Source organism: Centrocercus urophasianus, unplaced genomic scaffold (genome assembly GCF_019232065.1).
Source record: "Centrocercus urophasianus isolate 14NV4802_14NV808 unplaced genomic scaffold, USGS_Curo_1.0 seq_25, whole genome shotgun sequence".
Lineage (NCBI taxonomy): Eukaryota > Metazoa > Chordata > Aves > Galliformes > Phasianidae > Centrocercus > Centrocercus urophasianus.
In genome coordinates, this window is record NW_024884811.1 from 3,826,246 (window position 1) to 3,851,525 (window position 25,280).

Consider the following 25,280-nt stretch of genomic DNA (forward strand, 5'->3'; position numbering starts at 1 on the left):
ACTGAGGACACTGGAGCCCTATTTTAAATTCCTCAAGTCTTCTTGACCCTGGGTCCTCTCTGTTCCAGAAAGAGCAGTAGAAGGATGGTAATCCATCCTCATCCCACTTTCTTTCCACTGATTTTGGTAATTCCTTCCCCTATTTCCCATCTCATGATGATTATAAATAACTGTTCTGGATTTAACTCAGTGGAGGGTTTTGGGGGATTGGAGAGTTTTTGATTGGTTGTTTTTCTTTTCCCCCAGCACTTTTCTTTTTTTTTAATTATGTTTGTTTTCAAATCTGTTCAGCTTTGCAGACTACTACCTCTTTCTCAGACTTGAAAAAGGCATTGTGTACTTGGAGGCTTTATGTTTTTAAACTCTAAAATACTATCTGGACTTACATACATAAAGTAAGTTTCTTTGCAGTCAAATTTTATTCAAGTGTTCAGCTGACAGAACAGATCAATTACTACTGGTTATGAAAATATTTTACATCCTGAAAATCCCCAGTAAGGACTGCACCTCCATGACAGACAAATGAATTCAATGAGTACACTATGCAATGACTAACTTGAATCAATCACACTTCATGGTAGACATCACAGTGGTGTTATATCAACTCCAGTGTAGGTTAACCCACAGTAAGACTGCAGACTTTCCTTCACATTCACATTTAATGTATATCCAGTTATGCATATTTAGCCTGTATTCAAGCAATTTAAAATTTTGGTTGCAGATCACCACTTTGTGCCAGTTTCTGAAATAACGTTAAACTGCGGAGTCTAGATTCGCGTTCACCATCCTTCCACAAAATAATGAGATGGTCAGCAGAGCATGTAACCAGCCCCAGTTCACTGAAGTACAGGAACATCTGCAATGAAACCATTATGATTATTATGACACTCACATGATATTATCAGCTGGCTTAAGTGTTCAGTGTAACCCTGGACTGAAAAAGTACATGTGCCTGAAATGGTTCTGTTCAAACATTAGGTATTCAAAGTTACAACATATTTTCTGTATGTTTAAGATGTCATAAAATATCTGTATGAATACAACCCTTAAATAACACTTTGCCCTGAAAGATTTCCATGTGAAGAAGGAAGTAAAGCTTTACAGATAGAGAAGCTAAGGTGCAGCAACTTGAATAAAACCTTTTCTAAGTCAGCAGTAGAAGGGGCATGAGTTGCATGATCTCTGTCATACAGTTTCTGCTCAGAAATAGAAGCCACTGTACTGTTCATTTGACTACACAGTACCACACTACAACACAAGCTACTCCCACCAGGCCTGGAGGAATCAAGAATAAATACCTCTTCAGAGGCACTGGCATGCACCTGGTCACACACAGAGGGCGACAGGCCAGTGAGAACTGTAATATACGAGAAATATAGAAGTAGTGGAGAAATTCCACAAGAGCAGCGGAGCCAGTAAGTAGTGATCCCTGACTTCAATGACCATAAGGCTGCCTTTCATCAGCTAACATTTCAACATAGCATTCAGTGGAACAAGGCCACACAGAGACATCATGGCATGCTTGCAGTGCTCTGATCTCTCAAGATACTGAAGAGATTTGTCTGGAGAAAGAACCAAGATTGTGTACAGCCTATTTTCCCCAGGAACAGCCAGTTATTAGCTCTGTGATTCCAGTAAAATACACAAGCCAAGCACACATCTTTGACCATCACATTTCATCCACACTCAACATCTCCAGCCTCAACTGCTCCCGTCTGTCTAGGGTCTAAAATACTTTCCATATGTAGAGCAATGCAGGAAATGATTGTCACCATTATCTTAGCTGCTACTTGATTCTAAAGCATCGCCGTAAAGACAAAACATATCAGGACAGAGCAAAGAAGGCAAGAGACAAACAAGACACTACATCTCCTTTTGTAGGTACCTACTTTTCTTACTACTATGATAGACTCTCCTAATAGTTTTTGAAATAGTTTTAGAGAGAAAGATAGGAGAGACAGAAAGATTTGCAGAAATCTCTGTAGCAGATGGGATCATTCTATCTATTAATGAGAAGCTGCCAGCTTTTACCAGTTCTGAAATCCAGCTAGTTTCATGCATACTTTTGAGCAAAATTACCCCAAGACTTGCCTCCTCCTCCCTTCCTCATTACCAAACCTTTCTCCTGCTCCTAGCAAGAATATAACAGTTCACTGCAAGAAAGCTATCTTTCACTCCAATATTTTTGCCAAACGTTAACATTGAAAACACAAGTGTGGAAGGGGAAATACCATTTAAAAATACGTATACTCTGTTAGGCAGCACAGCACAATACCTGATGTAAATTTAAAAGACAACCTTAAGGTTCACAGCACAGGGGTTACAATTACTGAATTGATTTCATTTTTATGAGCCTTTGTACAGACTGTAAACTTAAGATGAAATTTTGAATAAGCATCCAGTTCCCAGTTGTACTGTTTGCAGTCTCCAAAAGAACCCAATATCCTACCATATTTTCCATAGCATTTTCGTAGTCACAGACTTCATGCATCTGTCACTGTTTAAGCTCTGATGAACTTTAGATTACTAATATTATCATTTTCATACTGTTCTACATATTCCACACAATCAATGTGTCTATTTATTAGTTGCTAAAACTCTGATGAATTTAGAAGGACCTGAAGCCCAAGACTCCCATACAGCTCCATAGTATGATGAAGACATTCCCAGCCTCCCGACCTACAGAGTCAAAAGTTACAGCTTTTTAAAGAACATAAGTATTACATAAGTTAACATAAAATTACATAAGTAAATGAAATTCTTTTTTTTTCATCCTACTAAAACTGGCCTACCTGTACAGCTGATGAATGACCAATCAGATCACCAACCAGCTCCAAAAAATGCATAGGTGTATTCTCCTGCACCTTCTTAGCTTGGTTTGCCTGCTTGTTTGCCCTTCCAAATCCCCACATGTTGAAGAACCCTGTAGGGGAAAAAAAAAAAAAAAAAAAAAAAAGTTTTCTTTTGGAAAACAAACAAACAAAAAGCAATTTTTATTTCCATTAGCTAAAAAGAATGCTTTGAGAGTTGCTTGTAATCTAGAAGTAGGACAGTCTGCATGGCAAAGTAACTGAAGCATTGTACTGCACAGCATTTCTGAATCAGAATTACTCATTTTTGTGGCAAACACATATTTTGAATCTTGTTATAATGTGGCAAATTTTGCATTATTCACTTGGATAAGAAAATATATGTATTCAGCAGAAAATCCAGAAGATGCTTAAATGAACTAACTGAATGGCAAAGGCAGATACAGGACAGTGATGCTCTGTTCTGCTAAACTGCTCAGCTGTCATTTGTGCTCACAAGAGAAAAATGAAGTGCTGATCTCGTCCCTGTGTGTCCTCCACTGCACCTTAGAGCACTGCACACAAGTAGCAAGCAAGTTTTTGGTGCTGAATTGCCTGCTTTCATACCACTTACTGACTTCTCATTTAGTCTTAAAATCATCACGCAAAATGTTCAACAATAATCCTCCACGCATTCCACTTAGATACAAGAAAATACATACCTGAAGAACTGTGTAATGACATTTACAGAATGAGAAAGTTTGAGTTCTGTACACAGTGAAGTTCTGTCTTCGTTCCTAACCCATCCTTCAGGCCTATCGGCAGACACAAAGAAGTGTGCTAGGCCAAGGCCTTGGTACAAGGCAGACGACAGGGGAAATGAACAACTACTTAAGGGATTCCTCAGAATGAAAACAGCACAGCAATAGCAGGCTAGCCATCCCACTATGGCATACAGTTTCTTTGAAACCTAGGTCCGATTATCAAAGTTAAATATTTCAAACATGAAAACACATCACAACAAGCAGCTGAACTGCACAGACCAGCTGTCATCAGCAATACTGAAGCAGGACATTCCTGAAAACCAATCCAGAAGGCAAAAAGATTTGCAATTAGAAAAAAATATTAGAAAAACATCTTTATAACAGTTCTATCAGTCAAGCAACAAGATCCTGAGGGCTGTATGCACTTGAAGTTGGGACAATCTCAAAGTGAGTCCGAAGTTCAAGGAAGAGATGTAGAAATCTTTTTTTGTGCCAGCTGTTCATTTCCAAGTTAGTCTTTAACCTTTTTTACAAAGTCTTGCAACTTACTTTTGACAGGGAGAGTACCCAGTAAAAGGAGATGTGAATGAAAGTTTGACAGGAGAGACAATAATTTTTGTTAGACCAGCTAATACAGGTGAAAACTGAAATAAGCTTTATGGCACAGAATTGCTCCAGTAGGACCTTCTAAATTCTCAAATCAGATTTTAGGTGGCTTGGATGCCCAACGTCTTCTCTGGTTCCCCTCCCACATCTGTCCCAGTGATTGAATACATGACATTGTCTCGTCTTAAAAAGCCTTCAAGCTTTTGCACACCTGAATAGAGTTCTCTGATTTTCTAAATAATGTTTTCACCCACACCCCAAGCAAACCTGTTGGAACTGGCTCATTTGGCTGCTGCTGCTTTTCTCGGAGCTCCCAAATGCGTACACTGCCATCTTCTGAACAGGATATCAGCTGCCTGTCAAAACAGTTGATAGGCAGTACAAGCATGGATACAAATAAGCTGTATCTGTAGCAGGACAAACTATAATGGACTTGAAACATAAATGGAATATGTATGTTTTCAAACAAAAAAAAAAAAATCACACTAAAACACATCTACACTCTGCAAACACACAAAATGACTTCAGCAAGCTTTCTTTCATTAACCAAAACCATATCATTTATTGAAACAGAACATAAGGGAAAATAGCCTTTTTCACTACACATAAAGGATGTGCTTAGAAAAATGTGAATTTTCAAAATCAAGACCCCAATTTTTAGCTTCTGACAGAATTTTGCTCCATCAAACTCAAAAATAAAGGGATTTAAAAAACGCAACTCCTAGATAACATTAAAAACTTGTCACATATGTAATTTTTGTTAATTTTTTTTAACTTGGCTGTCCAAAATAAGTTCTAGCCAGAAATTCCACTTTAATGAAAGAAGGCTGGAAGTTATTATTTTTTTGCTAAAACATTTTGTTAGTTCTGGTAAATAATTTTCATTAAATATCTAAGATCTGCCATAGGTCTTTGCTTTATATAAGTAAAACGCCATTAAGCTGTATTTCCCAATGTAGACAGAAGTGTTTATGAATACTGACTTTGAAAATAGCCAAGATATTTTATTTTGAATCTGTCTATCAAGCACACTGGATTAGTTATTTCACATTGAATTTCGAAAATAAAATCAACAAGTTCTACCCAGTAAAAGCAGATCAAGCTAAAGATTAAGTCCCTGCCCTAGAAATTAGATGTAGCTTTGTAGACTGTATCTAGCCACTCTGCCAAGTTTTGAGCTTCTTTACCGCATGACAAAATGTACCATGACTTGTACCTGTTTGGAAGCATCTCAATGTGCAGTACAGAAGAGTCGTGAGCAGTTCTCTGGCAGGCAATCACACGCTTCATTTGAAGATTATATACGTATATGCCTTTCCCAACTGCAGCATACACATACTGGAAAGAAAATTCAATGGAACAACTTATAGAAACAGACAGTGAAATATCACCCTGTGTGTTATGGATTTCCAGCAGGCCTTATGATATCATCTAGTCAGCATTACACAGCTAGTTTCTGTACTCACGTTAACTGCTTTATCCTAAGCACATGGAAACAGCAAGTTTCAGAAAAAAAGATGGATCTTTTGGAAGAAATGCGAGATACTCTACTATAAGTGGTTATTTAATTTCAGTACTTTCATCCTCTGTCCTACAGTCTAAAGAGAAACCAGGAATACCAACAAATTAAAACATTTCTACAATTAAACGTTTATATACTTACACTAAAAGTATAGCTCTGTGTTTTAGCAAACCCTATTTTTCTCAAGGAGTAGTGAGAATCCAGAATTCTGAGAATTTCAGGAGAAATCTGAGAATTCTGCATTTATCGTTTTTGTTTTGTTTTTAATTTAATGAATCTGCACAAAACAGTCTTACCCAAGGATACAGGCTCCACTCCCACATATTACACAATACTGTGAAGACCAGTAAGCATTTTATATGCAATGTTCTCCTTCAGTACAACGCAGGGATTCCATCTGACAACCACCACGGTTCTAAGAAGCCAGAAATACCTTGCATGTCACTGGAACTGGATCTTAGTTTGGGTTCAGGGAGTTTTTTTGCTTTGTTTTATTATGTACATCTACAATGAGAGCTCTATCACCACTGAAATTGAAGTCTTTCCATTAGTTTTTTCCATTTTGAGACACACTCTTGACTTTTTTTTTTAGGTTCCATGTATGCTCTACTAAACGTGCTCTTCACAGAAAATCTTCTTTTACATCAGCCCTGGTAAAATTGTGGTCATTAAAAACCCCAAGAAAATAAGAAAATAAATAAGACAAGGAAGCATGAACAGTGCACTGATGTTAACAGGCAGGAGAAGCAGACACCAGGACAGGAGGTGCACTCTTTAGCACACTTTTTTAGTATTGCCAAACCTTTACCATCCCACTGGATTCTGAATGGTGCTATGCATGCAAACATGGCATCAAATTAGACAAGCTCTTCTTCAGCTAACCAACTACCTAGTCTGCCAACAAAGCTCCTAATAGAGAATTTGTCACTGTAAAAAATATGTAATTAAAAAAAACAATGAAAATAATGAAGAACCGTGTACTGCTTTTAGATAGCAGGTAACAAAGTAATTGATCAGAGGAATACATTTCTAATACATTTCTTCTCCACTTTTTTTGGTAGGAACTTTACAAGACAAAGACAGATCTCCCCTACAACCTTCTCTTTCAGGATGTAGGAAGAAAAGGTGATTCTAGTGCTACCATTCAAACCTCACAATAGAAATACAGTTCAAAATTCTGCAGCAATCTGTGTTTAGTTCAGTTCCATGAACGGAAGAAAGTTCTCAGCAGACTTAGATTCCACCCCATTCAACACTTTTAACTGCTTCTGAACTTCCCAAAATTCCTTTTCTCCTATAAGCTCCATTTTGTGCATTCTTTGAGCAAGGAGTCAGAATGCTTTGAAGCCAAGTCACAGAACTCCTCCTGAAGAAGACTGGCTTTTTATTCCTCAGCACTGACAACTGAACGACATGAAACCCTATGTTTAAACACAGGTACATCTCTCTCCTTCCATTCCCACTCAATGTTTCTATTTGCAGTATTTTTGAGAATGCTCTTTCCATAATCATGCAACACCCCGAATGATGACTTGGCCCTCAGGCTGCATTCAGGCTTTCCCAATTTTCATTCTGTTATAGCTTACACCTTCAAGTCATTTCCAGAAATCTTTTTCTTAATCATTCCCTTGCAATACACCTTCATGCTTCAGAACAGAATCCCACTGTACTCCAACAATGAAATACTTTTTCCTTTGTCACTAATAGGCAGTGACATTTCTCAAAAGTAAACAGCAATCTGAGGATTTTTACCATCTCCTCAATAACAACTGAGCTCTCATAGGTCATCTCCAGAGTAAATGTACAAGAGATGCACTGTTTTTAAAAATGTCATTCCAGAACCATAACACAAAAGATGTACACCATCAGAATGTTGTGGGTTTTTTTTCTAGTGGTACTGCAAACAGCCGATTTTCTTTTTTCAGTCAAAAAATAGTTCTTGAAACAGTCCATAATGTTAGCTCCCATACAGCCAACACCCTACAATCTGCAGTAAGCACAATGACCAAAATCTGCACATGAAAATTGTGCCCATTTTAAAGAAGTCTATCAAATTGCTTAAAACAGCAACGAAACTGAAAACACAGAACATTTGCCCCTTTCAGTAGTTTGCACAGCTTAAGAATCCTTACCTCGTCATCAGATGCTAAGTGTTGAACTGAAGTTTCATTTGGACTTTGGGATAGTTTTATTTCTGTCCGTGCATCTGGTTGGACAGAAGAGTCCCAGAAGTTGCACTCAGATGCCTGTTTTGTCCAATCAAGTGCATCCCAAACTATTAACTCACCCACATGAGAACCTGTCGCAAAAGTCAAATCTAGAGGGAAAAAAAAAAAAAAAAAAAAAAAATCACATTGAGATCATATTACTTTAAAACAAACAAACAAACCCATCCATTTCAGACAAGGCTACAGTCCTACACAACAAAAAAGATCATGTTAGCATAAAGCTATATGTACAATGCAGTCACTAAATGACTGAACAAAATCCTCTCCCCTTTGAGAAAATTTTTATTTGATTACTTAGAACAGCTGAGGCAATTGAAAGGAGATGAGCTCTCTCCTGTAAAATCAGAACTAGCAAAGAGGGCATTCACTTACTGCAGAGCATAATATGACAAAGGCAGAGACCATCACTGATAGTATGCACAAGTATTTGAAGTTCATATGTTGCTTACATGAAAAAGCCTCTTACTCCTTTGATAAGTAGGTACATCAGTAAGCCAGAAACAACCACCAGAGAACCCAAATTTTATTCACTCCATCTCTGTTCAGTAGGCCCTTTGTGCCAATCTGGCTGGCACATATTAGCTAGAGTACAAATACACACTCTGTCACAATGGGAATAACTTCTCCTGGGCTCAGAGGGAACTCAAAGAGACAGATAACAAAACAGAAGGGTAACTACAGTCTTTACCTAGGCAGAATTTCAGGCAATCCCTTGGTCCAGACAAAATAAGCAACAGAGACTGCTTCCAGAGCCTCTAAATAATGCATCTAAGTGCAGGCCTACATCTGTACCCTCTGAGCCTTTTCTACATCACAAACCTACTTGGTTTGATTTCACATTTCACTGCCTTCACAGCTACCACAGAAAGGATCACTTACTAGATATGAAGCTTCACTCCAGTTACAAGTTTGGTCCCAACAAGAAGCATGCAGTTGAAATATTCCATCAAAACCCCTACTTACCATTGACACTGACCAATGACAAGATGTTATCTTGATGATCGACAAGGCGTTTTACTTCAAGGATATTGCAACCTTCAGACTTATCACTGGAAGCAATCAACCTAAAAATGACTTCCAAGATAATGAGAGAAACTGACTAAATCAGCTTTATCATTTGTCAGAATAAAATATAGATATGCTCAAATAAAACAGATCATATTCAGACAGACACAAATTTAAGCACATTAAAAGTGAGACAGTGCAAGATGCGCAGTACTATTTATGATCATCTCTTTAACTGCTTTCCTCATAACACAAAAATGTGAATAATTTATTACAGTGTTATTATTAAGGTCTCCTATTACAGTAGCTGTAGGGATCAAGATTTCTACTTAGTAACTTTGATATTTAGAGAAATGATCAACATCAGAAGTTGTACAAAGCAGAAGTGGAAAGAAACATCTGTATTGACAAGTAAGGTAAAAATAATCGCTGCCTCAAAGACTTATTAAACAAAAGGATGAAATACTCTGTAATATCGCAATCAAAGTCTCCAGGAATTAAGACTTCCTTTTAATCAGTCTTGGAATTTCTTTTTTGCTATCTCAAAGGCATGTCAGAACTGAGGGAACTTCAGATGGAAGTTTATGCTGTATACCAAAGTCTAAACAAAAGAAGACTATTTCTAGTTTGCTCCCAACTCTCTGATCACACTATTAGATTTTTTTTTTTCATCCAAGTATTTAATAATATCGGGCAAAATCTGTTGTTTTGTGGACTCGTTGCTACACTTTATCTCCTGAAACTTTTTCTACATTTTGGCATTTCAACAGTTTCATAAAACACTTACAAAAGGCTCCCCACAAACAGCTAGCAGATGATTTACAGTCTGCATACATAGAAAAGCTTATCTCTAAGCGAGTATCAAAAATGACCATATCAGCTCCTTGCAGCTTTGGATATTGTTTTATTGGCAATACTGCACTCGGTATCTTAGGAAACAGAGTTCCTAGGCACTGAACAGGTACGAAAACAAGTTCCAGACCAGAAGGACAAATGCAGATATCCACAATCAGATCTGGACAGGTGGCATTAATAATACTAAAAGAATGCATTGACCATTTCTCAATGAAACTCCTGAAGGAGACGAGTACTATCTGCTTTATTATCAAATAAAGAAAAACATAGGAAGGTTGCTAATTACATCTTAGTACCTTTCACTTTTCCTATACAACTCCAGCAGTGTTCTGAGTACAGGTATCTCTGATAAGCAATGACAGAAGATACTAAGACCTAACAGAAATCCAGAATACTCACTTAGCTCTTTGCCAACAGCAGCCGCAACACAGTTTTTAGGCAATTCAACCAAAGCACTAATACCTTTGAAAAATAAAGGAAATAAGGGAGAAAACAGTATTTATTGACCAAAAGTAAACATAGTTGCTGATAAATCCTTTGCAATAATGCTTTTCATAATTTTTGGTCCACATACAAATTACTAGCAAAACAAAATCATACTGCATGAAGCCAAAGTAAAAATGCAACAGAAGTGAACAGATTACTTCAGATGGAAGAACAGTTCGGTTCAGAAACCAGCAGAATTCTTAGCACTGAACTTGACATAGGAGCTAAAGTTCCTACAAATAATCTTTTTATTTTAAGTAGTGATGAGATGTATATGCCCTAATGCTGGACAACATAAAGGATACTGTGGTAATTATGAGACTTTAAATACGAGTTGTTGAAGTTGTTAGATACTGATATGGCCACAATATACATGAGATTAAAATATTATGCAGAGCTAGCTGAAGCATAACTCTGCATAAGAGAAGATGTCCAGCTTACTGTTATCCTGCTTTTGTTCCACATACACATCCCAAAACCTGTGTTGTCACATTAATATGGGAAAATTCCCTGAAGAATAAAACTGTCTCTTTCTTCTCCCAAAAAGGAAGCAAGGGATCAGGAGAGCCAACGCAGCACATTCCATTGGTCAACCCTACATACAAAAGTTTACATAGCACTCTATGCTACCAACTACAAACACCAATGAGAACTACTATTTGGTAGGATACTTTGCATCAAACCTAAAGAAATACTGGTATTCTCAAAGATTCAGAAGGGTTTTACTTACGGCTATTACTTATATGACAAAAATAAGGAAAATTAACAGCTTCATAGCTATCTTTGTAAAGCATAGCAATAATGTGTAACTATTTTCTTTGCACAGCTAGATAATATAAGGTTATTAACAGAAAAGCATGAATTTGAGGTTTTGATAGAAATACAGTAAATATAATCTGATCTCAACCTTCTACAAAAAAAAAAAAAAAAAGAAAAAGCACTGATTCTTAATAATGAAAAGAGATTTTACTACTCTACTTCTAATACCATTAAGTTTTAAATAGAAATAATAAAACTCCAGCTCCTTCACAGAGGAAGTGAAAGGATCTGGCCCCAGTTACAGCAAATGCATGCAAGTCAGCAATAGAGGGCACAGCCCTCTAAGATTTCAAGTTAATTGGAATACATTTATTGCAAAATATTTAGAGTAACTGTAAAGTATTACACTTACTAAGGTTTGACATACTCTAAAATTCACGTAGCACAGGAGACTAAAAGCAGTCTTAATTTTGAAATGATTACGTTTGACATTTTTAAAAAGTGGCTCTAATACATAATGTTATCATTAAAATTAAAGAGAATTTGCCAAGTTGGTTTTGCATCATTATACAGATCCATTTTACTTGCACTTTAACGGCTATAATGAGTCATTTACATTTTTACCTGCATCAGTAAGATGACTGGTCTTACACAAGAGATCTAATTTTCTGTTCCAAACACATAGATCACTCCCTCCAGACAACCATACATCCAGTCTTTGAAGGACTGTCAAACACTGCAGAATAAAAATCAGATATATGCCCCCTGCAAAAGTTCTGCAGGGAATTTTTCACTAACGTGACCATGAGCTTTAGCTAGATGAACCAGCAAGTACTATGAAATACAGTACTAAATGTCAGTTTCTTGAGAAATACAGAATTAATTACATACTGTATGTTACATTTTTTCTATCAACAATGCAAGATCTGATGTCTAATGATATTTTCAATTAACATTCAAGAATAGTTTGATTCCTGATTGCCTTTTCAAATGCAATAACAAAACAGAGGTACAAAATCACCCTTAATCTATAGCCTTTCAAAAACAAAATTGAGGAATTCAAAGTTCCAGAAAGAAATTAAGAACTTCTTAAGAACAGTTCTCAAGCAGTCACTGTTAAAGGGTTACATCTTCTAAAATTACACTGTTGTTCATTTAAATACACTTGCCCATAGGAAGACCCACACAGAAAAGATTACTGTGCACAAGAAGACAGGCAGACTTAGGGTTTCCTCAGCTTACCTTTACAGTAGAATGGAAACATGACACTTTTTGCACCTGTCTGCCAGTAGTGCAGTCCCAAACCTGACTTAATTCATTAAGGAAATTGATTTTATATATTTATTATAACTGCTGTGTTTTTAACTAAAGGAGAGTCTGGGATATAGATATGCAGAAACTCAGTCTTACAGCTTCAGATTGTCTTTTCAAAAGGCCAAAATGACATGCTAATAATTGCCTATCATTAAGATTCATTTTCCTAGTAGGGATTACATCTAACTGTGAGCAATGACTAGAAAAAAATCCTAGTTTGATCCAACTATACATACTGCTTTACCAGCCAATAAATTCAAACAACACATAGCCTCTGTAAATGCTTCCAATAAAAACAAACAAAAAAAAGAAGTTCAAAACCTCTCAAGACCCAAGGATACAATAACTGTTCTATCAGCTGATGCTGTTAAAATCAAATGACTGTTTTCTTCAGAAGCATCTGATGAAAAAAATGGTGCTATAGCTGTAATCTTGTGTGTGTGACCATGAAGTTCAAAAAGTTTCTCTCCAGTCTGAAAAATAAGAACAGGGAAAATTAAGGGTAAAACTTGGATTAAACCTATTGTAATACATGACACAGGTACCAAAGTACTTTCGAAAACAAAAATTTCTAAGAGTCTAAAATGTCAATTTCCAAAATCATTTATGGTTTCACTGCACTAGACCTTCAACACTTTCCAAGATCTTACTTTGTTAAAGTTAAGTTAAATAACATATTAAGTACCTACATGAAGAGTATTACATAACAAATACAGTGGTTTTCACATTTACAGAGCACAATTTCCAGAAGAGTTACTTTATTTTAGAAGAGTTTCAAAAATTACAATGAAATTTTTATCATGGCAAGCAAGGCCTTGCTTTGGCACTGAGTGAAAAATTTAACTATCAATGATTGGTGTTCTTCCAATAAAGTTTTGCATTAGCTCTCCATTTAGACTCTTCAGTTTTAATGCAATTATTGCAAACAGGGCTACTAATTCTGAAAGAGTTATATTCTGGGATCTTGCCATATAATCACAGAGTCCACAGTTAGCACCTTAGTGTTCTCAGCAAGCACTGAGCATATATTAAAAGAAGAATTAGTTGTAAGTTCATATTCACTTCTGCTTTTCACATCAACATATAATTTCCCAATATGTGAAAAACCATTATGCCAGCACAAAACATTTTAACTTTTAAAAATTATTTTTTTCTTATGTCCACAACACAACTTTTACTTTCCTAGTTCTTCTTTTAAAACAGATATTTGATGAACTCCACTTCCACATTCTCAAATAGTATTTCTGATACAAACCAATGCAGGAATTTTTTTAGATGCTAGCAATTAGCAGACGTTCCAAATAGCTCTCAGTAATGCTTACTTCCTCTGAAACAAATCATCTACCCCCACACACACTAAAAAAGAGCAAACCTGAGCATTCCACAGAAAAATGATCCCATCATCTCCTGCAGATGCAAACCTGGTAAGAAATACAAAGTGAAACCTTGAATATATCATAATATAATGGAACAGAAGTAAAATTATACATAAAAAAAATATTTGAAATATTAGACTCTTGATTTTGATCTAAGGAATAAATAAATATCCATAAATCTTAATTAGTTTTCAAATTGAAGTCCTGAAGTCAGTACATTTAAATAGGGGTTTGCCAACAAAGAACAAAGCTAGAGAATTCCAACAAATACTATTATAAACAGAAGCCCACATTGCAGAACCAATTCTCTTGTTGTTTGAAAATTTAATGAAAGATTTTATATACTGAATAACCTCACAGCCTAAAGCCAAATATTATCAGTCAGAGCCAATTGACTGCATGACATCAAACAAATTAGAAACCACTCATCTGAGTTCAATACAGGAGTAGAGGAGCCCAGTATTTACCGATACTTGGAGGTAGCTTAAAAAGCCTCCCTAAGGTCTGTATTTAAGGCACCAGAAGGGAGAGAGAAGCAATTGCCCCTTTCTACTTTGCCCTTGTGAGGCCCCCCATCTGCAGTACCGTGTACAAACCTGGGGCCCAAGTAGAGGAGGGATGTGGACCTGTTGGGGCAGTTCCAGAGGAGAGCGATGAAAATGACTGAACACCACTTATTACAAAATGTTGAGGGAACTGGGCTTGTTCAGCTTGGAGAAGTCTCTAGGGAGACCTCACCATGGTTTTCTAGTATTTAAAAGGAGCACCTAAACAGGAAGGACGCAGGCTTTTTACATGGAAAGATAGTGATACGACAAGGGGGAACGGTTTTAAACTGAGATTTAGATTAGATATGTGGAAGAAAATCACAGTGTGGTGAGGCACAGGAACAGGGTGCCCAGAGAAGCTGTGGTGCCCCATCCCTGGAGGCACTTAAGGTCAGGTTGGATGAGGCCCTGGACAGCTTGAGCTTAGGGGCAGCAGCCCTGCCCATGGCAGAGCATTGGAACTTGATGGCCTTAAGATCTCTTCCAATTCAATCCATTCTATGTTCAATGAACTAAAATGTCTACTTATGTGCAAGAAAGTAGTAAAGAAGAAAATTTATATCACTTCTGATTTTTCTTTTTTCTGTTGCCAGATACAAATGTTTTCATTAACTACACAGAAGTCTTTCTTTTGGACTCGTACTTTGTAGTTACATCGCCTGTGAAACCTGCTAACAAAGTAAGGCTTCTGGCAGAAAGCTGTACTCCCTCAGCCCCAATTATTTTCAAATGTCCTCATTTTTTTTTTTTTTTTCCCTGTTACAGTAAGAAATATGTGCTAAATATGCTTTTTTTTTTCCTATCTTTTGTTATATTACATTGAATCACACCTCTTCTTTGAAAAGAATATAGTGAAAAAACATCTTCCATGCGTGCCTTTAGTAACAGTAATATGTCATCTTTAGTGCACTTTTAGCTGAATTACACATTGTTTTGCCACAAGGTCAAGAACTTAATCAGACTCTCACATCTCAGCATGATCCCTTTAAATTCCAGCCGCTTTTCAACTAACGTTGGAACTGTGTGCTGCTTCACAGAATTCTGAGAAAGAAACCGGTGTTTGAAGGAAGTTCTGAGCACGATTTATCAGCACAGAAGTTTAATGCAGCGCTCTTCTGTTTCCTCTTCAACATCTAACCTGGATTTCTGTTTAAGCAGAGGTACACTGTAGGGTAGCTGACTTTACAAGTACATCCTGTTCACTCAGGTGGAGTTTTGCAGGTGACCTGATTCTTTTCCAGTCATGATCACCATCCTTTGTAACCCTGTCTGCTTCCTGAAGGAGTAAGGAATGGTCAAACGAGCAACAAAAAAATCTATTCTTAAAATGTGTTATGAACTCTGTTTAGTTTAATGTGTCAAATGCTAGAGTATAACATGCAATTTTATCTCAGTCATTTTTTGGAAGACACTTGCTGAGTCTTAGCCTTCTTTAGCAATCTCCCAATCAATATGACCCTCACTTCATGATCAAAAAAAATACAAGATAAAAGGAAAAAAAAAAAAATAATAAAACAACAGCTTTCTGTTACATTTATACAGGATTTATTTAGTATCTTCAAAAACCAATCTGAGAAAATTTTCCACTCACTGGTTTTAGCTGAGCCACTGAGAAAACAAGAAAATCCTTCTGCAAAATTCTCAATAAGATGATATTATCTAAAGATCTGAAGCGTGAAACTTGGCTTACAACAGTTGACAAAAAGCACACAATGGAATAGCAGCAGAAACTAAATAAAAACATTTCAGAAGCTGAGTAACAATACTAATTTTACTGAAAAGAATCAAGTGAAAAATATTATCACCTGTTTAACAACCCAGAAACTACAATATTCTTCATAAATAAAACCCTTGAATTACTGTTCAGCGAGGCGACTATCAAACTCCCCAAACTCTCAGAATATTAACCACCTATGTAACTTACTCCTTATCCAGATGCTATTTCACAATCTATCTTCCATGTAGCCAACCAGGCTACAGCTTTATGCTGGTTACCATTAGTTTAACTCCAGTAATTTACCTACTACCATAAAATGATGCCCAAATGATAAAAGATTTCTTTATCTCAGAAAGTGCCTGAAATCTAAGAACAGTCCGGTATTTTATTCAGTGTATGTCTTAAGAAAAATGTAACTTGAAGAAAATTTATTTTTATAACTTCTCTGAAAAGGAAGGGAAAGGACTGAGGAAAAACAAATCACAATCTTCCAGTTTTAAATGAATTTTGCTTCTGGTTAATTAGTGTAATGAAAAAATGCCATGGAAATGAATGAAATTTTCTGCTAAACAGTTGTAAATTAAAAACGAAAATTGACAAGCTAAAAGTCTTCCACACAGTGAAATATACATATACGTACATATATATATATATATATGTATGTATCTTGGCGTCAGAAGATCTCCAAGGTTGGAGCAGATCTCCAAGATCATCCAGTCGAACCGTCCACCTATCACCAATACTTCCCCACAGAACATAAAATGAACTAATTGGGAAAAAAATGAACTAAGGGGAAAAGACATACCTTGCAAGTATATTATTAATATATCATTAATTACAATATTCCTCCAAAAAATGCCTGTTTGACACTGTAAAGATAAAGCATAGGTAAGAGCTTGGTTTCTGTTTGTGTATTGTACTGAACGGTACATCAAATATTCCTCTGCGCATAATCCATAAACGACAATAAATACTCCTCAGAAAATAGACTCCCACCTGTTAAGTAACATAACTAGTTCTGAGGGTTTTCTATTTAATTCCTCAAGACAGGTAAGAGTCATTCTGGTTACTACTGACTACAAGTTTCACAACTTTATTCTAAGGCAGTTATTTAATTTATCTGTTTAATGATTAGGTTAAAAGAGAGAGCATGCAAGGTTAATTTTACACTAAGAAAAAAGGACCGTATTTCATTCGCCTAGACACACTTCCAAAGAAGCAAAGGTAAAGTTAGTGACTTCATCTTTGCTTCATAACCAGATTTTTTTTTAGATGACACCTTCCTTGGAATTTAACTAGTTACAAAAAAAATAAGAACAGAACAAAGATACCAGGAAATACATGAAAAAAAATGCACAAAGTTAAAATTGCATGAGAGAGATAATGGAACTGTAAGGTTTCAAGTAAGTACAGCAAATTGAAAACAGGAATTTGGAGTAAATATATAACATAGTGATTAGCCCCTTTTCAAATTTTAGTAGTCATTATGCACAGAATTAAACTACTGAACACTTCAAGATTTGAGAATTTCAGTTGCGTCAATTGCAGGTCAAGTGAATTAAGCACTGGAATTTCAGAACAAAGGACAACAAATGCATTGCTTTTGACCCAGGAATAGCATTATATACATTCATATATACATACAATAACATTCAGTGAGAATACACTGTTCAATTACTACATTGAGGGGATCTGTAAGAGATGTACATTAATTTGTGGAACTGAAATACAACAAATAAACTCAAATCAAGAACACAGAACACATCAGACCACACAGGAAAAAAAAGGAAGCCCTATTCTGTAATGTCTCAGGAGAAGGGAGGTGTATGCATATACAGAAAGGAAAGTTCAGCCCAGAAAACTATGGGCTCAATAGCTAAAGGTGTTTCCTTCAAATAAATGAACTTGAGAAATGAAAATAACTACTTCACCATTCTTTTTTCATAAAAAGACAAACAACAGAAAAACATAATAAAACAAAAGTGTTCATCCCATGTCTTTTTAAAAACAGTCTTTTCCTCACCCTTCCCCAGCAAAAACAGAGAACTGAGAACATTCCTATATTTTTAAAGCTATTATCTGAAGCATTCCCAAGAGCATTATAGAACAATTTAAGATGCAATTTCTTACCTGTAATCATCTATTTGTACAAGAAAACGTACTATATCTTGATGACCTTTCAACACAAGGAGCTCAGTGTAAGGATTTTGTACTTGTTCTTCACCAATGGTCTGTACAGACGTTTTCTAAAATTCATTTTAAAAAAAACAAATTTATTTTGTGCTGTTACTTTCATCAGGTTTTTGTAACATTTAACAATGTGTTTATAGCCTCATGTGCAAATGTACAGTTACATTTAAAGTTAATTTTCTAAAATAATAATTTTAATTTAATTAAGATCGCCAGAAAGGCTCATTTCTTATCACTTCAAGTAAATAATATCCTTTTAGAGTATTTTAAATCAAAATAGAGCATGTTCTGTTTGAAAAACATTTTGTACTTTGTTCACTGATCTACTGAGACAAAAAGCCAGATCAGTCACCAGCTACCACATGGAGCCAGCTACACATACCATACGTTTAGTTTTTCATTAAATTACATACCCTCCTGAGAGGTTTCTGCATCTCCTGTGTATTTCACCTACCATTCAATTTTGAAGTTTTATATAAAAGACAACACCTTCAATGATGTATCCGTATCTACATGCCTCAACCACTGCAACTCTATTCACGAAATACCAAAGCCAACAGCTTAAAAAAAGCATGGAGGACGATTAATCACTTCATAGAACAGCATCTACAATTACATCAACAAGACTATTAATTAAAAGAACTATAAATCACTTGGAGCAAGCTGATCATCCGGCAGGGTCAACAAAACACTGAATAAGCACTGCAGAGTTGAATAGGATAATTCTGCTAACGTCAATCATCAGTTTGTTCAATAGAAGGCAATCTCTTCGTGCTTACACTCTTTAGCATTATGAACAATTTGCTATTAGACTTAACTTTTAAAAATGCCAAGGACATATAAATTACTAAGCAGTAATTCAGTGACAAAATTCTTCCACTTCCTAACTTTATTACCACTACGACCGTCTGTTCTTTAAAGATATCACAGAAACTATTGTAAAACTGTAATTACTGAACACTGTAGCATAAATGAGAGATAAACCTACATGAGACAAACATCCTCAGAAACATCAATATTTTCTTGCAGGAACAACCAATTATTTTCCATTATTTCTATGTTGGTACTTAAGAACAACAAAGTTAATAAAAAGGGAAGGAAATCTGCGTTATATTTAAAATGAAGAGGTTGTCAAAATGCTAGTTCTTGCAGTTTCATCTTGGTTCTGTGGTATCTGATGCATTTCATGAAGCAACTGTTCCTCATTTTATGCAATTATGTGAGAATAGCAGTTCCCATTTAAAACAATGGAAGTATAGTCCTCAGAGTTATAAAGAAAAGTAGAAAAATATGAAAACTAACAGTTCGGCCATGAAAAGCAAATAAAAATATTCCTTTTAAAAAAAAATAAAAATCTAGCATTTTAAAAATACTAAAATATCTCAGTAGCATTCATGACATAAGCAGTACTGTAGTCAAAAGAGTCCAGCTCTTTTATTTAATAACAGAAACATGTATATATACAAATAACAGAAACATGTATATATACAAAACAATTGCACCACTGCTCTGAAAAAGCCAGGACTTACTTACAACACTAACATCCTAATTCTATATTCTGTCTTTGCTGCTTCTTCAGTATAACACAGTAACACTTCCTTTGAACCTGCCTAATTTTTTTTTTCTTCCTTCCGCTTCACCTAAGATTGCCCATGAATACTGAAAGATACAGAGCTGCAATGTGATACAGAGAACAACAACAAGTTTTTCCTCCAGTTGTGCCATACTGCAAGCCATTCTTGCTTCAGATGTTCAGATGTTGAGATGTATCTTCTCAATTGTTAGATTATATTTGCATTCTTTCTTTGAAGAAGTCTGCTTGATGTAAACTAATTGTTAACTGAACTCTCCTGTAGCAACACCAAGTTTTTACAAGAGAAGATTAGATGCTGATCCCAACGGAATTCATTCCCAACTTCCAGGATTTTATGCAGGGTCTGCAACCATCACTGCAATAATAACATTCAACGCAGCTTCACAACTTTTTGATAATCCCTGTGATTAGAAGCGCTTAAAGGTGGGATGTTTAAAAGCAATCCACCAAAACTGGATACAAAAGTATACAGAGATTCTTCTGTAGTTACACTGTACTCTGGAGCACAATAGAACAGTTTGTATGGACTATCAGGCACACATCGGGGCCATCAGCATAAGAAATTCAGGAGCTCAAGTCTAAATCATATACTGTGAAATTGAAAGAATGAAAAGGCTAACGAGAAATTCATATTTCCTGAACGTAAAATTAAAAACCTTTGCCAAAGGTTTTCACTATTCTCTTAGACTCTAGTCCTTCTGCCTCTCTGAGACCGACTGAAGCCACAGCAACAAATCAAACGCAACCAGCCCAAAGCCTACTGGCTGTAATGGACTCCCTCATCTACGCTCTTCAAGTACAAAGGCAATTAATGGTTACGAAGATCATCTTCACATTGTCTGTAGCACAACATAGTGCAAAGGGGAAAATAAGCTTCCAAAAATCATCTTTATGAGTACTTATTTGTCAGTTTTCCACTGAGGGAAAATGCCATCATTCAGCACATAGAATGCAACACAGTGATATCAGTGGAGAAAAGTCCCATGGATCATGCTTATGAAAGTCAAGAAAGGCAGAATGGGAGAACGCCGCTACAGTTACACCTTGTTAAAATATGGTGAGCCTTGAATGTAGCTCAAGCTTAAACTCCGGAGAGGAGCAAACAGCAGGGGAGCTGCCTAGCCCATTTTAGCATTGCTGTTACCAACTCCTGCCCTGCACACAAATCTGCTGAATACAACCACAGGATAGCCGAGGTTTGGGCCGATGACGCAGGTCAGCGGCACTGCCGCCGTGGTAAACACTGGCATTAGAAACAAAACAAGACACAGTCACGGCTTGCTCACGCACAGACGCTGAAGAATGACTTCCTCGTGTCTGTCTGGCATTAAGAGTGAAAATCCCCGCAGCAGCGTTGCTAATCCCTGTTAAACGCAGGCTCGGTTCGGCACTCCTCGGGACGGGGCAAAGACGGCAGTGCCTCCCTCACACCCAGCACGACACAGAACCAGCCCACACACCGGCCGTGTCAACACCGCCACAGCCCGTAGTGCTCCTTACCTCTGGGCGCCTTACCTCGGCGCGGGGCTCACAGCGCCACCCCGCAGCCCGCACAGAACGCGCAGGACCGGCTCACAGCCACCCCGCGGGGCGGCGCAGCAGCCCCACCTCACCCCACTGCTCCCTCCCGGGGGGCTGAAGGGAGACGCCCCCCTACCAGCGGCCTTACTCGGCCCCGCCGTACCTCCGCCAGGCCCTGCGGCTCCCGGCCGCCCCCGATCAGCCAGCGCAGCATCCCACTGCCGCCGCCTCGCTGCAACTGCGGCCCAACCCCTGCCTGCGCGCCGCCCCGGCGCAAGGTTTCCCCGCCGCAGGAAGGGCCTTCTTAATCGAGCTCCGCGCCGACGAACGAGCGGGCCGGGAGAGGCCTGAACAATCGAGCGCCGAGTGCGTTGATTGCACACGGTGGCGAAGTAAAGGTCTTTCCTTCGCTAGGTTCTGATCTGCCGGCTTCCAGTTCCAGAGGAAATGCTTTACAATCTGAGAATAACAATCCCGTGTTATTGCTACCCTCTTGCCTGTTTCCTGAAATAAAAAATCCCCCAAACTGCTTGTCTCTAACATTTTCTTGCGTTTAGCAGCTTCCCTTGACTGTGGCTGCTTTCATTGTCTGCTGAGCCGCCCTGGGCTCCACGATGTCTGCGTTGAACTGGAGGATCCAACACTCTACCTAGCCCCCAAAACAGGGCTATCCCGTCAGGTTAAATGCTGGACTCACATCCCTCAGTCCTGCCCTCACCTCCCTTACAAATGTCTTGGAAGCCTTTAAAGATTCAAAGCTTGAATTCCAAAGGCTCAAGGAAGCAAGATTATAAATACAAACCAACCCAAAAGATTATGCAGACCCCATTTTTGGGCAGACACAGGAAGCCATGAAAGTAAAAACCCATCTGATGAGCGCTACTCACTGCCTCTGAGTCACATATTTTTTTTTGCCATCCTGTTGACTGCTCACCCATGTTGTTTCAGATAATCAGTGCCCCATTGCATCCTGAGATGTATTTGAGATTTCCAAAATCCTAAAGCAGGAGAAAATAGTGGCTTGCTCAGACCTGAACTAGCAGTGACAGACCGGTGTGGAAAGCATGGCAATGTCTGGGATGAAATGCCTGCATTGGCATGTTCATCAAGCACAGGGTGGCATGCAATCTGAATATTGACATTTGTTATAAGCTGTGAATTCTCCGCTGCTTCTCAGAAGACTGAAGTTGGCAGCCACCTTGAAACAGTTTTAAAGAGGAGTTTACTCCTATAGCAGCACACCTCTGATTTTCTACTTAGTCACTGCAAATTTCACTGAAGCTGGTTTGTCAGCTCAGCAGCTTTGTGGATTGTCAGTAAAGGGTGCTGTCACCAGTATGACTGTGTGCCTGGCTACACCTGCATGGGTGCCCATGGTAATATTTTGTCCTCACTAATCTGTTCTTTAACAGTCTTTCTAAATAATTTGGGCACTTGTTATCTTCTCCATTGGGCATGTAATTGCATCTGATTTATTGGAAGGAAGCACTGTACAATGTAACACTTCTTACAGTTGTATGAGGTAATCTGCATATATGATATCCCCATCCCACCACCCAAAAAAGAAGGAGAGAGCACTTGGTACAACAGGAGCAGGAACAGGGAATGCTGCTTACTCAGATCAGAAACATGAACATGGATCTTCTTTCTTCTTTAATGCAGTGAGAAAAATTCACCCCTCAACTTCACTTTGCCTTTCCCATCATACCTCCCTACTTTAACCTATATTATTGTAATGGTATTCACACATTGGAAGATACAGGATAAAAAAAACACAGAGCTGCAATGTGTAGGATTGTGTGGAGAAATACAGAGTTTTGCTGTTCGTGGCAGCCAGCCTGGAAGACTGTAGATATCATGCAGACATAAAAATTGCTGGAATATATTCTTCAAAACATATGAGATGGAAATGTACCATGTTCCATCATGGTCTACATGGATTCAAGAGCATTGTGTGGCTTTGAAGGACTTCAGGAGCACTCCTTTTGACTTTTTAATTAAATTTGACTTCAGAGCTCTGCATTCAAACATCTTCAAAATCCTTTATAAAACTAAGAGTGTAATCTGCTTCTGTCTCTTACTCCAGTCTTCATTTCTCTGTCTTTGTATGTTGTTTGAATTTTGATATTCCTCTTTTTTAAATCCATCTTTCAATACTGAAACAAACAAACAAACAAACAAACAAACAAACAAATATCCATTTCCTGGAGCAGCTTGTGCAGTTACTATGTTTGTAGAGATGCTAAGTGATAGTGTGATACACCACTGCATGCCAGTTGCCAGGCTGAGGTGAAGTTTCCTTTTAAATGTAATGGTTTATTGTTGTCAACCATTGCCTTTTGGTAAAGAGTTGTGCTAAGGTTCTTAAGCAATATCAGAATAATGTTTGAAGGCATCTGTCACTTCAGGAAATCTGATAAAAGTATTCTAGTTTACACAAAGACCCTCTTCCTCAAGCTTGTCATTTCTGGACCCTAGTTCTTTCATAGCTGGATGGAAGAACATTTCTTCTTTCCAACTTCTAGCACAATGTCTTCCATTGTAACATCCTGACCTCATAATGCATGTGTAAAAATCTGCACAGTGGAGATGAACCGCTGCTATTGTTGCCACTGCTGAAATGCATCACCCACAGCCTCACTGAGCTCACATCCACTGTTTGGTCTCCATCAGTGTTCAGCATGAGTCGATGAATATCTGTAGGTGCCATTTTTTCTGCATGGAGGAGCTCAGTGACACACCTTCTCTTCATGTCAGATGCCACTTTGACAGTGCCCCTCTGCTGCCATCTGTGAAAGGGCAACAAAATGTAACAGAATGAGTATTGGTGGGGAGATTCAACCTCTGCTGCCATATAACCAACCACCTGCCTCAGACATCATGGGCCAACATCAAGAAGTAGGGAATATCACTTTCAGAGCAGCCCTCATACATTTAAAAATCCAAATTCTTCAGGAACAGCAATTTTGTAGTTATATTAGACTGACAACATTAATATTCCTGTGAGCTTTTCATAGTAAGAATAGTGAATAGCAATACCACTGGGTCTGGTTGCTTAGTATTTGTTACTCTTCTCCAAATATTCTCAGATTTATGTCACAGACACATAAGGCACTTTTATTTCTCATCATTTTATCTCTCAAATGATTGTTAATGATAAGAAGCTTTTCACACAGTCACCCGCAGTCCTGTTAACAAACTGTGTAATGGCCTATAGTTTACTATATAAACTAGTAAACTGAACATTTAAACAAACCAACCAATCTTTTTGTTGCATGAACATACATGTGTGTATAGATCTCCATGTACATATATCTACAAACGAAAATATACAGGTACAGATCTGTGTAACTATGCCTAATGTGCATACATTAAGATTTAATTTCATATACCAGAAGGAAAACATTATTAATGCACCAATGTTTTTCTGCTAACATATTGCTGAAGCATATATCACAGTTTGCTCGAGTTACAGATTTTATTTTTTTCAATAAATTACATTTATGGAAATGAATAGCAAGGTACAATAAACAGTTTCAAATGTCTTCTTAAGATGCAATTGGAAGGGCTTTTACAAAGAAGGTACCTGAAAATACTTGTTTTTGTCAAAGATGAGTTCTCTCAATCAAACCATGTACCTCTGAGATATAGTCAGCTGTGCTTCAGTTTCAAAATCCATACCTAACCCAGACAGTATTTTCCCCCATGTCTAATAAAAATGTCAGTTGAAAAGTGCCTGCAAGGGTTTCGTACTCTACCAGAATCAAATATAGTCTTTCACATATTAAAGAAACAGTATTCCAACCAATATATGATATTTTAAGAGTATGTTACACTCCTCTATGACCAGCACACATGCCTTGAAAATCCATTCTACTCTTCTTTATATTCAATTTCAATCAAATTCGTCCACTTCAGAAATAACTAAGAGGTCATTAAGTCACATTTCCAAGATCAAGTGAGCAACACAAATGCTCAGACACCCTCTTTTGCTGCAGAGATGTTA

At 37.4% G+C, this 25,280-nt stretch overlaps 1 protein-coding gene across 2 annotated transcripts; it reads right to left on the reverse strand.

Annotated features, from left to right (window-relative positions):
• Positions 1 to 396: 396 nt before the first annotated feature.
• On the reverse strand, positions 397 to 21,518 carry WDR41 (WD repeat domain 41). Of its 2 annotated transcripts, XM_042825796.1 has the most exons (13): positions 21,438 to 21,518; positions 18,100 to 18,215; positions 13,701 to 13,749; positions 12,670 to 12,801; positions 12,257 to 12,319; positions 11,639 to 11,750; positions 10,169 to 10,231; positions 8,873 to 8,983; positions 7,814 to 7,998; positions 5,376 to 5,497; positions 4,427 to 4,515; positions 2,793 to 2,923; positions 397 to 856 (listed from the first exon to the last, which is right to left on the reverse strand). In XM_042825796.1, exons 1-13 carry the CDS (start codon positions 21,486 to 21,488, stop codon positions 704 to 706), a joined length of 1,377 nt encoding a protein of 458 aa, XP_042681730.1. In that variant the 5' UTR covers positions 21,489 to 21,518; the 3' UTR covers positions 397 to 703. The 2 variants fall into 2 exon arrangements, with proteins under 2 accessions (XP_042681730.1, XP_042681731.1); XM_042825797.1 differs by lacking the exon at positions 11,639 to 11,750 and having other exon boundaries at positions 12,257 to 12,323.
• Between the last annotated feature and the right edge of the window lie 3,762 nt (positions 21,519 to 25,280).

What these genes read in the sequence shown, in the direction of transcription:
- WDR41 (XM_042825796.1), bottom strand. Translation starts at nt 21,488, where the DNA reads ATGCTGCGCTGGCTGATCGGGGGCGGCCGGGAGCCGCAGGGCCTGGCG. An exon ending in AGCCGCAGGGCCTGGCGGAG is followed by an intron (nt 18,216 to 21,437) that starts GTACGGCGGGGC and finishes AATGAATTTTAG; the next exon opens with AAAACGTCTGTACAGACCAT. An exon ending in GTCATTCATCAGCTGTACAG is followed by an intron (nt 857 to 2,792) that starts GTAGGCCAGTTT and finishes GTTTCATTGCAG; the next exon opens with ATGTTCCTGTACTTCAGTGA.